The following is a 13,679-nucleotide window of genomic DNA, read 5'->3' as shown; positions in this document are numbered from 1 at the left end:
ACCAAGATCCGCGCGGCGAGAATGTCATGAGACACTCCTGGCCGGAGAGTAAGGCTCTGGTGAGATTGGTCCGGGGCAGCATTGGTACCAAAGACTTTCACGCGGCGAAACGCGTCCACGACCGGGTTCTCGCCAGCGACCTCGGCACGGACAGGTATCTCTGCAACCTCGTGATCGAGATGTACGGAAAGTGCGGGCGAGTGGACGAATCTTTGCGGGTTTTCGAGGGGCTGGAAGGGAAGAATCACAAGTCTTGGAATGCGCTGCTGCATGGGTTTACCGTGAATGGGTACGCCAGGCGAGCGTGGCGGATCTTCGTTGGGATGCCGGAGCACGACTATTTCTCGTGGAACGTGATTATCACGGTGTTACTCCAGACTGGGAACTTGGAGAGCGGGAGGGATTTGTTTGAGAGAATGCCGGAGCCGAATGCTGTGAGCTACAATCTGGTCATCAAGGCGTACGCGCAGGTGGGATGCGTTGATCAAGCGAAAGGGCTGTTTGATCGAGCTCCTAGTTTGAATGACGTCTCGTGGACGACGCTTATCTCTGCAAATGCTGAGAGTGGGCGGTTGACTGAAGCGAAATTTGTGTTTGAGCAAATGCCTTTGCATGATAAAGTCTCTTCCAGTGTGATGATCCAGTGCTGTGGTCTTGCCGGTAACTTGGATGAATCAAAGATGGTTTTTATGAGCATGGAGGAGAGAGACGTGGTTTCGTGGACCTGCTTACTTGTAGCATATGCCGAGAATCGGTATCTTGTTGGTGCTGCGTGGAGCTTTGAGAAGATGCCGATGCGCGGCACTGTGACATGGACGGCCATGATGAACGCCTACGCTCAAGCGGGAAATCTCCGGGAGACTTGGAGGATGTTTAGTTCCTTGCCGGAGCTAGACACTGCTGCGTGGAACGCAGTGATCGCAGCGTATGCCCACTGTGGAAACAAGAAAGAGGAGGCTATGCGTTGCCTGGAGCTCGCCAAAACCATGAAACTCGAGGGATTTTTCCCAAATCATGTCACATATGCTGCCATTCTCTCGGCTTGCAACCACGTCGGGCTCGTGAGCGATGTTTGGGAGAACTTCGTGTCGATGATCGCGGATCACGGGATTGTGCCTATAAAGCAGCACTACTCATCGATTGTGGACGCGTTGGGGAGATCGGGGAGGATGGAAGAGGCGAAAGAGTTGATCCGGAGCATGCCCTTTGAAGCAGATGAAACTGCGTGGACGGCCATGCTCAATGCTTGTAGAATTCAGGGCGATGTTTCAGCGGGATTGGATGCTGCAAGTCGAGTCGTGAATGACAAAGATGGAAATCCATTTGTAGCTGTTTCTACCCTGTATCGATCAAAGGTTTCATAGGGTAGCAAGTGGTTTAAATTCAAAAATCGGCATATTCCGGGGGCATATAAACGTTGGACATATTTTAGGGCTTCACGCATTAGGGTTTTGCTGAAATGGAAGAGGATCCGGCGCCGCGCGTGCTCCTGGCGCACACATTCGAGCACCAGCAGCTGCGCGAGCACGTAGATGAGGTAATGCGCAGCGTCTCGTGCTCTCAAATCGAGCGCATTGGGTGTTTTCTCGCAGGTCAGATTCACGGAGGCTGTTCTTGTCAGCGGGTGCGAGGTTTTGGAGTTCCAGCGGCCCTCAGCCTGTTCAAACGTCCCAGTTCTAGGGTATGATGTGATCTGCAAGGGATTTCGTTCTCATTTTGGAATGAGTATTGCAGGGAGACTTATCCAGCGTCGTTTGCTTTGGAGATATTTGCTCGAATAAAAGGAGAATCGCGTTTCTGGCCAGTTTGTGCTGCATTCGTCTACGCTTCCTCAGTGTCATCACTTGATCTCCAGGTCTGTAAAAAAAATAGAGAAACAAACTTACACTCCTTTTGATTTGTTCTTGCAGGTCATTGTTACGGATCATCTGGTTATACGTGGTATTTATTCCACAGTAACGCTCGTGATCTATGGAACACCTGTACGAGATTTGAACCCCACGCCATTTATCGACCTTCCTTTTAAGTCCGAGCATCCATCTCCAGTGCCAGAATCTCCAAAGCGGGATATCCCGCGACTCGAGCATTCGTTGCAAACAACAGAGATTTCCAACCTTGTCCGGAGACTTGTACGGCTTGCTCCTGCATCGCCAAAATCTCGTGCTGCTTTAGTCACGGCCGCTCTATCCTATCGAAAAATGGGCAGGAGACTTGACAACTACGACGCGATTTTGTCATCCATGGCTCAAGTTGCTGAAGAATCGAACAAAGCAGAGAATGAAACATCGGTGACTGAAGTGCTCGATACGGTTTTGACGTGGATTCGAGATGGATTGTATTCGGGAAAAGAAAGTGAGGTATTGTTTTTGTTTGCTATTTTCGGTGCAGGTCTGAAAGCTTCACTCGTGCAGGTGAATAATTTTCTTACGGGCCTCGCCGCTGTGCAGCTGCTATGTATCAGTACTCACGAGTGTTTTAACTTTGTTCTCGCGGGTGGGATTGACGTGTTGATCAAGGCCTTGCAAATGGCCTCCACGGTTTCTCCGGTTGCTACAAGTTTGGCATTGCAAGCTTTGGAGATTTCGTCTCGTCATGCATTTGGCTGCGACGCTGTTCTTGGATGGGGAAAACGCCAGGGGCAGAAGATATGTTATGCAACCATATTATTGACTCTTGTCCAAGCACTCAGTTCTTCTGTTGTTCACCTGTCCGTGCAAGTTCTTCACCGCCTTCGCGTATACGAGTTGGCTGCGACTTTTCAGGCATGTTATCATCTTCTGATGTCTTTTCAGGGCTCACTCATCATACGTGTTTCAGGCAACAATCGATTATCTGCTGACGGATAATTCCTCTGACCTGGGAAAACAGGATGATCTTTTTATCGCGGCTGCGAGACTGTTAAAGAAACTTACTGTAAGTTTAATTCCTCAAAGTCCGGAGGCTAACGGTTTGCGCTTGCAGAACGTACTCTATTTAAAAACTGACGTGACATTCCCAAAGCATGCATCTCGGTTTCTTCCCATGGAGTTTGAAGATGATGGTTTTTCTTTAGACAATCCGAATGAAAACGTGGATGATTACATTCTGGTTATCTTACAGGCATGTCTTATCTTGATTTCATATATTTCCTCTTATGTTGAGTCCAGGAAAGGCGCTTTATATCGTCAATAGCAGCCTTCATTACTTTGAACCATGATAGAAGCAAGACTTGTATGAAAATATTGACAGGAACCTTGGACACCGTGCAAACTCTTCTTTTATCTCTTCTCAGTTCTCGGTCCGGTATGACTTTCCGCAGCTGTAATGATCGATAGCTAACCTCTGAAATTTAGGAACGTTTCTTCTTTCTTCTGACCCGGAGGCTGCAAGGGCTATGACAGCTGTTCTCCAGAAGCGATGTCGTGATCAGACGCCAGAAGAGTCGAATATTTTTTGTTCGATACAATCCACATTAGGATTGAAGCCATGGAATTTCGAGAAGCTCCTTGAGACGAGTTTATCTACGGTAAGGCTTGGATTTAAAGCATTGAAGAGTTTTGGATTTGTCTCAAAAGATCTTATGCCAACTACGCGGTTTTCATGGCAGGTTGACATTTTCCAGCGTTTGCAGTCATATGTCAATGGATCTAACGAGTATTTATGGTGTTTGTGGAAGTTGTCACTCCTATCCAGGTGAGCCCGTGTGGTGACTGTGTATGACGCTAATGTCCACGAACACAGGACACAAATAGGACGGCGGGCGATCACGACTAATTTTCAAGATACAAAGGTTTGCTTTGCAAAGAGTTTTTAGCACGCTGACTGAGTTTTACAGGCTCTTTCGACTATGCTTGAAGTTTTGGATAGTACCACAGCTACGTCTGGTATTCGTAACTGAGTTCTCGTCTATTAACTCGTTGTAAGTTGTGGCAGAAAAGCTCCTTGCAGCATCTTATGCAGCAGAAACCCTCTACGTCCTCCTCAGCGATTCAACTCTTGCCGTATGGACTGCCTGGGTAAAACATGCTGCAAAGCTGAAAGAAGTGATCTCCAAACTGAAGGTTGTGGAGGACGAGCTATCTGAAACCGGCCTGTTCACTATCCGGTTACATCTAGTCGCTGATGCAGCTCTAATCTATCAAGACAAAGGGGCTGTTGGTCTATTAAAGTTCGCCGCATTTCTTGCTGGAGAGAATTCGAATCTGGATGGGTTTGACGTGAACACTGTAATGGTCGATGAGCACGATGCCAGCAGTCTGTTGGGCAAAATGGATGGATCTTCCGGGTTTAATGACTCTACAATTATTCAGCTGACAGCTTGCATGCAAATCTTAGCATCCGTCTGCGGATCCGTAAGTACCTTTGATCTCTTCGAAATCTCTTCACGTGAGCGACAGACACTGTTTTCTTTATTTGTCACCGGCGTTCTCACTGCGCTTGTTTTCTTCCAGAGTCTCGCAGCTGCTTTATATGCAGAAGGGGCTGTCACTGTTGTTAGTGCGCTATTGGAACGTGCCTCCTTTATGCTTCAAGGTCTGCTGAATATCGTGCGTCTAAGTGATTCCATTGTACTGTTTCTTTACCTTCAGATGACTTTGAGGATGATGATTTGGCAGCGTCTTCGATACTTACGTCCGTCGTGAAGCTTCTTGTACCTACGCTCTTACTTCTTTCAACATTGTTTCAGAGGCTTGAGGTATCTATAGATCGATATTTTTTATTTTTTATTTTCCTAACTTATCATGATCTTCAGCTTGAGCGACGGCAATATCACAATACGAAGCTTGTGATGCTACTTCTAAGATTGCACGCTGCAATAAGGTGCGTACAAGTACAGGAAGATTTTACTTTTAGTTCCGTGTGTATGATGCGTTTACGTTTCAGTGGAAAGTCAGTGCTAGTTCCCACTTACTCACGGGAATCAGGTGGAGTGGAGATGCGAGCTGTTCTTCGGCTTTTGGCAGCAGTCTTGGCTTTTTGGCCCATTTTTGGATGGAACCCGGTGATCCCGCCACGAATATTTCGTTCATATGTCACTGGCTCTGACTTGCCATTGAACCCGGTAGAGACGTGTAGCTCTCTTATACTTTTGGTATGTATTTCACTGGTTTTGTCTCTTTTCTTATATTAGTTCCTGCAGGGAAATCTACTTCCTTTGGATGACAACACTGGTAGCTGTTGGGATTTTTCAGTGGAAGTAACGCTCGGTACAACTGTCATCCCACAAGTAACCTGGCACACTCAGACACCCTTCAAAGAGGCTTTACTCGAAGCCCTGGCACCGCATTATCACTACTTCGCTGATTTAATACCACGACTAGCTCTATCTGTGAGGCACATTCTATTTATTATTGCAGTTTCTGACTGTTTCATACTTGTGCAGACATCTGAGATTCTTCGTGACTTGCTAAAACATGTTGTGGTGCGAGTCTCATGCGTAGACCCCAAACTTTCAGCTGCAATGTTGCGTCCACTTCTTACATATATAGAAGAACGAACGTCTTCTGCAGCACATTCGTCACATGCCGATGCTCTGCATGTGAGTTATTCTCTGGTTTTTTCCCTTCCTTCATAGCGTTTTTCCCTTTACGCAGGTTTTATGCTGCATAGAGTTTGTTACCGAGCTTGCAAACTTTCCTGCCTCAAAGGTATGCACATAACGACAAAGGTACTGGAACTTCATTTTATTACTTTCAGGTCGTACTCCTTCAGGAAGGGATTTTGAAAATTCTGTTTCAAGCGCTTCTCAGCTTCTCCTCTTTCAGAACAGACGAAGCCTCAAACTGCATAAGATCGTTATTGACTTGTCTTACGACGATATGTGACTCCAAATCTGTACTGAGTTTTGAGCACTGTCTCTACATCATTTCCTCGTTCAAGAGTCTATTAAAGGTAGTTTTTAATTCGTCCTTACATTTGTTGTTCATGTTTTTATGTTTCGTGTCTAATAACAGGACTTACCACTAGAATATGACTTTATAACTCTGATGCATGCGTTTTACGAGTTTTCTTCTCACCGGCTAGGAAAGGTCGCTTTTCTTAAACTACAACTGGGTGAATTAACAGCAAGCTTGGAGAACGATACCGATGATGGCACAAGAAATAACATGGCTGAACGACACGATGAACCGCTATTGGTGTTAAGCCAAAGACTAACTGCTGCGTTAAATGTAGAAGGTGCTCATGACTCGACGCTGCTTGAAATTGCTCGTGCTTTTTCGGTGGGAGCGTTGAGATTGACGGCTGCTGGAAAAAGGTAAAAGTTTTTATTTTCATATGTTTCTAACTGTTGTGTCTGGTAGCTCGCTTGGCATAGGAGCTCTCAACACGTTGTTTGGAAGGCGTACATCCGATGATCAAGTTGCATTGCTAGCTATCTCAGATCTCATGAGTTGTCTGAGAAGAAAAAGTGGCGAAGGCTCAGGTGACAGTAAATGTGCTCGACAGGTACGTATTTGCCAGGGACTTATATGACACTTTTTTCTTCTTGCTTTTTTCTTTCTAGGCAGTCCATGCACTGCAGGTGCTTTCGAGATTGCTACAGAGGCCTCTTGAGCTGGAAAGTCTTTTGGAGAAATTGAAGGCTGGAAAGCTGGAAAAACAACTTGAAGTCCACCGAAGCAGCAGTACCGACGATTTCATTGCTCGGGGCATCCCCGCCCATAGTATGCTTGAGAAGTTCAGAGATCGTTTTAGTTGGGAGGTTTCGGCTGAAGTGATCGGCACAGGCACAACCTTGCGGCCACCAAAGAGGAAGCCTTTTTTGATGAACGACTTAAGCAAACGGATTGTGCGCTTGCGCACTTCTACAACCGAAGCTCCTCACTCCGCCCGTGCAGAACACGTTGAAAAGGAAGAGATTTCCGAAGATGCACCGTCAGCTTTTGTTCAAGTTGATGAGGAGCCAGGAGATCTAGAGACATCAAACGACGATGAAGGCAGCGCGACCATTTTCTCGACCTCCAACGCTTATGATGGACAATCGCCCAACGACTTATCCACTGGGCCAACGAGTATAAGCTCCGGTACAGTCCCTCCTCCAAGTTATCAAGTGTATTCCCAGGCTCCATTATTTGCACCATCGCCACAGCCACCTTTTCTGCCAACACCGCAGCAACTTTCACAGCATTTCCATCTACAACACCAACTTTCGCAAATCCAGCGGACTCCACAGGAAGGCTACGCTGGCTACCACCGGCATCAAGGACAACAAGCTGTGCAAACTCAGCCACAGCATGAAAGCTGGAGTGTCCTTCAACAGATACTTGCATCTCCAGAATCGATACAGGTGTTTTTCTAAATTCCAAGTCGCCTGAAACATGAGCTGACCACTTTTTTTTCAGGACTTGTTGAGGGATCAGACAAGACTTACAATGCTTCTGGAGCAGCATCCAAAGCTGTTGTCACTGCTACAGGTACGCTGTAGGTGAAAGTAAGGAAAGCGTACATCCCCTATTTGTGTGGCCTCCAGGAAAGATTTAACTTCTCGGGCTAATATTCGGAGGAGATATCAAAGATCATTTCGGTACTATTTTATTCCCACACATCGGGATCGTCGGTGTCGTGGGGGCAGGAAACGTTACGTAGAAATGAAGGCCTTTGTTTTAAAAACAATTCGGTGGGTGTTTTCCCTTTTCTATCGATCTCGTGGCAACTCAAGTTCAACACAGGTAAGCAAAGGCTTACAAAGTTTTGCACTTCAAAGGTCTATACTAAAGTACGAATCCAATTTACAGCGATCAAAGGTGGCCGGGTACAGCACTATCTTAGGCGAGGATGTAAAGCATATCCTGGCCCAGGGGAACAAAGGTCTGTCTTGTACTTTGTCAGCTTTTATCATACCCATAGTTGTGGAAGCAGGAATATCAACCAGGCTTGTAAAAAGTGCCTTGCAGTGGCACCATCTGTGCACGCGTGAGCATTCCGTCCAGTGGACGAGTGCGTGGGATACTGAGAAACAAAATCCCACAAGACGATATTGTTCGCGTGGCGATATTGTTGCGAATCCAGAGCTGTGTTGGTTAGATGCAAAAGTCATACATGCATGGGCCATGATGCATGTCCCCACTCTCCAGACGAGTTGAACGAATGAAGGCCCGCTCCATCACGCGCAAGCCTGTGAGAGCTTTCCTGCGTATAAAAGCCTCGCAGTTTTCTTCTTGTCACTGCAAAGTCAGCTCTCAAACGTTCTCAAACGTTCTCAACGAGTGAAAACCACCAGTGTTTGAAATGGGAGAGGCTCATGTCATTTGCGAGGATCCTCCCAAGGAAGAGAACTATGACGGGGGCTACAATAGTAGAAGCCGCAAGAATTCCCTTTGGTACGAGGAGGAGATAGACGAAGGTCTCAAGTGGACATACAGTGTTTCCAGGTTCTAGTTATATATGTTCTTCCCAATCGCATCTCTAAAAGCCTGGAGCTTTCCCAGGGTTTTGCATACAGGTGCCAGTCAATTTCAAGACATTGCATTGCTTGAAACTCAACCATTTGGCAAGGTTCGTGCCTTTCTCAATCTTGGAATGAAGAAACATTTTGGCGAGCAGGTTTTATTGCTTGATGGAAAGATGCAGAGTGCTGAAGCTGATGAATTTGTCTACCATGAAGCCTTGGTTCATCCTGCACTTCTCTCACATCCCAAGTAAGTTGAAGGTCTTCATGAAATATTTTTGGTTGACTTTCCTATCCTTTTGTTTTTCTTATTAGTCCACAGACTGTATTTATCATGGGTGGAGGAGAAGGTTCAACTGCAAGAGAAGTTCTAAAGCACAAGACAATAGCTAAAGTTGTGATGTGTGATATTGACAAGGTATATCCATAAAGTCTGAATCTTATCGTTATTTCCATTGAGATTTCAGGAAGTGGTGGACTTCTGTCAGATGCATCTGTCTGTTAATCGGGATACATTTCAAAGCAAAAAGTTGGATGTGATTATTAGAGATGCGAGGTAAGAAAGATTCCATATTTTTCACCTTTGCAAGCTGTATTTTACCATAGATTGGAACTTGAGGACTGTGTGGAAAAGTTTGATATTGTGATTGGAGACTTGGCAGATCCTATGGAAGGAGGCCCTTGTAACCAGTTATACACGAAGGCCTTTTACCAAAATATTGTGAAATCCAAACTCAAAAATGGAGGGATATTTGTAACACAAGTAAGTATATTGTTATTGCTGACTTGCTGAATAAAAACTCAATTTTAATAGGCTGGTCCAGCTGGTATTCTATCCAATCTAGATGTTTTTCCTTCTATATATCACACTTTGAAACAAGTCTTCAGATGTAAGTAACTAACAAAAAACCAATCTATTCATCTGAATTATTTGACAGATGTCATTCCTTATACAACTCATATCCCTTCCTATTCAGATGTTTGGGGATGGGTGATGGTAAGTCTTTAAATAAAAAATGCTATAAATAAATTATAACAACTTATTACTAGGCTTCAAACACTGATTATATCTATCAAAATGCAAGTGACATAGATTCAATTATTAAATCCAGAATCAATGCAAGTCTCAAGTTCATGGATGGAGAAACATATTCTGGAATACTCAAACTTAATAAACAGCAAAGACAGATGTAAGTTTCTAATTGTATATTTCTTTTTATTTAATTGACATGCATTCTCTAGTTTATCAAAATCACCAACATCTACAACTTTACCATTTACCTTTTAACTTTACTTCACCTTTTTTTTTTTTTTCTAATTTACCTTTTTTCATTTTTTCTATCGCTGAGGTATTTCTGTTTGAATATACAATAAGCCATATGATTGGACAGTAGAAGAATGAGTTTTGTCCACAAAAGGGAGAGGAATACAAGGTTTGACTTAAAGTTTTCAACTAACAAATACGGAAAATTGAAAACTTTAAGAAACATTTTTAAATTCTGCGGAACAAGCAGGATTGTAGCCACTGGTGCTTGCCGGGCATCCCAGATACTTGGAACTTGCTGCTGCTTCATCACCTCTGGCAAGACCTCTGACCAATTTTATTTTTTTTCTCCTCTTCGGTAATTTTTCTTCTTCTTCCCGCTGCTCGATCGCCGCCACTGCCTCGATTTTTTCTCAGCGATTCTCAGCCAAGTAGCTGACTAGCCAAGCGTATATGAAGATTTACAAGCAATCTGAATTGAGCGCCACAGCATTGTGATGTGGCATTAGGTCAAAAACTCTCTTTGCGTGCTCTAGCAAGCCATTGCAAGAGTAAGCGGGAACCATAGCTACAAAAATTCTAGAATTCTTCAAGAAGAGCATACCAGTAACTTGGGAGCTCCTTCAAACTCTTCAAGTGGCCATTGCTTTCCAGTAAAAGGCTCAACCAGTATTTAACCTTGGATGGAATTTACCACCCACTTAAGGCTGCATTCCCAAACAGCCTAACTTGCTGAAAGAGCCTCGTGATGCAGCAGGGTCCAGGCTAGACAGGGCTCTCACCCTTTCTGGCGTCCCGTTCCAAGGGACTTAAACCCGGTCTACTACAAAGGACCCTTCTCTAGACTACAATTCAGTGTACAAAACACATTGATTTCCAAGTTGGGCTTTTTCTATTTTGTTCACCACTATTAGGGAAATCCTTGTTAGTTTCTTTTCCTCCGTTTAGTAATATGCTTCCAAAATGAAGTATTTGTCAACGTGCACAAATTCTCCCACGCCAAACCTGTCACCAGCTAGCCTTGGCACCACCGCGGCCCAGGTTCAGCAGTCCCCCGAACCAGAATTCCGTGTCTCGGAAGTGGCCACCCTTGGAAAATTCATGCAGATCCTCAGTTTTCCTTTTTTTTTTAAGACAATGACGATGAGTGATAGCCACTGCACGTTCTTGATCGGGTAGATGAATCAGACTTGTAGTAGCTTGTAGATCTCCTCCTTGACCTTGGCCATGAAGGTTGGATTCATCCTGTATAGTGCTTGTCTACGTGGTGTGCTAGTAGGAGTCAACTCAATAAAATGTGTGCAGAGATCAGGTGGTACTCCTTTTAAATCATTGTATGTCCAGGCAAACACATCCTTGAAGCGATGTAGAAGTTGGAGTGCGAATCCTCGTGGCAACACCTTAGTGATCTTTAGTTTCCTCAGTTCCTCTGTTGGTGCTGCGAGGTTGATCTCCTCAATTTCTTCATTCATAGTTACCACGAGTGTTGCATCCTGTTATTCGAGTAGACCTGGAAAAAGCTATCAGCAAAAACACAAAGTTTTAATAAGCTAGCGTACTCCAATTAGTTGGGGTAGGGCGTCTCTTAAAAGTTCCAAAGGTAGCTGTGCTTCACAGAATGCCGTCCTAAGAAAAACAGCACCTCAGGTATCTCACGAAAGCCATGCAGCAGCATACCAGAACTCACATGACCCTAACGCTACTTCTGGATCTCGATCATTGTTTGCTTGTGACATATATTCTTTTCATAGAAAATAATTAGTATAAACAACTGAAAAATTAAAATAACCTTACCCGGAGGATTTCTGCATCCATTTCCAACAAACGAACGAGCACTGCACACACCTTGCATGTAAAACTGAAACTATCACTCATTGTTTCAATGTCACAATCAAGCGGATGTACTAACCAATTTTCTCACTTCAGGCGCAGGATCGTTAGAAAGTGTAAAAAGACCTTGAAGATAGTTATCCATGTTAACAAAGAGTGCCTACCACCACAATCACTCACTCCTTTATAGAGAGAGAGAGAGAGAGAGAGAGAGATGGTAATCTGCAAGTACCATACAAAGGTCGAGTACAGAAGGCCAAATGTTGAACAACTAAATGCTAAACGGAGGAAATAGCTGAGCCAGAGTCCACCAATACCATCACATTGGTGCCATTTATAGCATGTAGAACCCTTAAAAACAGGGGAGTTCAGCAGCTCTTGCAAAGCTTTCTCCTCTTCTCGATAGAGTGCTCGTGGAGAAGTTTATTCCCCCTGCAGTGTCCTCGGGTGGCATCTTACTGCTGGATTCAGGATGCTCACCATCTTTCTCTTTCAGCTGCAAGCCGAGCAGGTGCGAAGGAAAGTGGAGGTAACATCCACTTAAGAGGATGCTGTGGAATACATTGAAGGTGCTGATGTCGAAGCTTTGGGTGCAACTTCAAACACTTTGCTGTGTTATGCACCTCAACCTTGCACTCCTTGCACTAATGGTAGCGTCATTTATCCTCAAGACAATCACCAAGAAAGTGGATGGAAGAATCCAGCCCACACCATCAAAATTATTCTATATTTCCACTCTTCAATTTTAGTTAGGTACTCTATAACACTATTCTTATTCTTGCCTGTAAGATGGAACATTACCTAGTTGAGAAGGAAATATCCAACAGAAGTCATATTTGCATTAAGAGGAGCAAAAACTTCCACCCAATGAATTAAGTAGTCAAAAGTGATAATCACATATATATTGCCAATGGTTGACTATGGGAAAGTGTCCCACGGGGGGGGGGGGGGGGGGGAGATAGTGTGTGAGTTGGAGGAGTTGGGTAGCCGAGGTCAAGTCAGGGCTGGATCTGAGCACACACGTGCTATGCACGGTTTTGCTGTGCATGTGCAAGCTCAATTGCAGAAGCTCCCTTGCCTTGGCTGCTTGATTCCCAATAAAGCCTGCAATGGTGCAGTATGATTAGAGATGATCTATGAACCAATCAAGGTATTACACCTTGCCAAGGAATTGCTACACATCATTCACGCACTTTGGTCTAGGAAACTTTAGCATTACCTCAAGCGAAATGTAGTACCTAAAATAAGTGGTGTCCTTGGAATCAAGACTATTTCAACTTTAACCCAACCTTTTGCAATTGATTCAACACCTTGCATACATCATCAATATGTTCCTTTCATATCCTATCTAAATAGATCAAAACATCATTAATGAAGTTAGTAGTCACCTTTGGCATATTGCAAAGAACTTCATCCATTATCTACTAGAATATTACTGAAGCATTATTCAAACTAAATGGCATGACCATGAAAAACAGTCTTAGAAATGTTCTCCTCAGCCATTGATACTTGCCAATACTCTGATGCAAGAGCTAATTTGGTGAACCATCGACTCTGTCCCAAACGATCAAGTAAATTGTCGCGAATGTGACTTCGGGTATTGAAAGTTGCTTGTTGGTCAGTCCTTACAAACACTCTTTCCTTATTGCTACGACGGCAGGAGGTTGGTATTGCTGAACCTATTATTAGTTCCCACTTGAGCTAGTTGAGAAATTAGTCATTGATTGTGCACTTAAATCGGATGAACATAAGGTAGGAACCCTATGTGTTTTTTGCTGAGCATACTCGGCCTAGTTTGAGAAACTCTTGTCATTGGCTTGCACTTGCTAGTATCAAAAATCCCCGTGATATTAAAATTGGTCCCTCAATATTCGCTAGATGATAGCTTATCGTGTCTGCCAAACACCCTTGCTATCATGCCCTTTGTGTTTCTCAATTTAGTCCTAAATACTATTTATGGAAAGTGTTTAAATTTACTCATTTGGCATATCTATGGAATGTAGAGATTGTTCTGAACATAATGGTGTTCGTCCCATGTTGAAATTCGCATTCTAGCGCCATTCCATATTTAGTAAATTTCAAACTTGTTCTAAAGACTAACTCCTAGTACTAAGGGTGGCTTGGGGTGAAAGCCCAAAGCATGTGTTCCTCAGGGGGGGGGGGGTTCCAAATATATAGGAGGGATAGTGGGTAGGTTGGGCATGGCCGACTAACTTG

At 44.2% G+C, this 13,679-nt stretch overlaps 3 protein-coding genes across 6 annotated transcripts; all 3 read left to right on the top strand.

The window, feature by feature from the left end:
• The first annotated feature begins 26 nt into the window (after positions 1-26).
• On the top strand, positions 27-1,364 carry LOC9649243 (pentatricopeptide repeat-containing protein At4g02750). Its single transcript, XM_002986328.1, has one exon. It carries the CDS (start codon positions 27-29, stop codon positions 1,362-1,364), a length of 1,338 nt encoding a protein of 445 aa, XP_002986374.1.
• Positions 1,365-1,393: 29 nt separating this feature from the next.
• On the top strand, positions 1,394-8,051 carry LOC112340970. Of its 4 annotated transcripts, XM_024660268.1 has the most exons (28): positions 1,396-1,537; positions 1,593-1,681; positions 1,735-1,855; positions 1,911-2,357; positions 2,412-2,762; positions 2,818-2,913; positions 2,962-3,099; positions 3,147-3,282; positions 3,333-3,505; positions 3,587-3,672; positions 3,721-3,769; positions 3,815-3,863; positions 3,904-4,331; positions 4,431-4,512; positions 4,569-4,675; positions 4,733-4,800; positions 4,864-5,071; positions 5,120-5,308; positions 5,363-5,518; positions 5,574-5,627; positions 5,677-5,871; positions 5,934-6,235; positions 6,282-6,426; positions 6,485-7,267; positions 7,323-7,394; positions 7,451-7,649; positions 7,716-7,788; positions 7,840-8,051. In XM_024660268.1, exons 1-26 carry the CDS (start codon positions 1,460-1,462, stop codon positions 7,472-7,474), a joined length of 4,626 nt encoding a protein of 1,541 aa, XP_024516036.1. In that variant the 5' UTR covers positions 1,396-1,459; the 3' UTR covers positions 7,475-7,649; positions 7,716-7,788; positions 7,840-8,051. The 4 variants fall into 4 exon arrangements, with proteins under 4 accessions (XP_024516038.1, XP_024516036.1, XP_024516035.1 ...); XM_024660267.1 differs by having other exon boundaries at positions 7,716-8,003; XM_024660269.1 differs by having other exon boundaries at positions 1,397-1,537; positions 3,913-4,331; positions 7,716-8,003.
• Positions 8,052-8,933: 882 nt separating this feature from the next.
• On the top strand, positions 8,934-9,756 carry LOC9648709 (thermospermine synthase ACAULIS5). The gene is made up of 5 exons (XM_024660273.1): positions 8,934-9,131; positions 9,183-9,258; positions 9,307-9,365; positions 9,419-9,558; positions 9,611-9,756. The coding sequence occupies exons 1-5, from the start codon at positions 9,036-9,038 to the stop codon at positions 9,654-9,656; spliced, it is 417 nt and encodes a 138-aa protein (XP_024516041.1). The 5' UTR covers positions 8,934-9,035; the 3' UTR covers positions 9,657-9,756.
• The last annotated feature ends 3,923 nt before the right edge of the window (positions 9,757-13,679 follow it).

The sequence above is a fragment of the Selaginella moellendorffii genome, unplaced genomic scaffold (genome assembly GCF_000143415.4).
Source record: "Selaginella moellendorffii unplaced genomic scaffold, v1.0 SELMOscaffold_73, whole genome shotgun sequence".
Lineage (NCBI taxonomy): Eukaryota > Viridiplantae > Streptophyta > Lycopodiopsida > Selaginellales > Selaginellaceae > Selaginella > Selaginella moellendorffii.
This window is presented reverse-complemented; position numbering and strand designations above follow the sequence as displayed.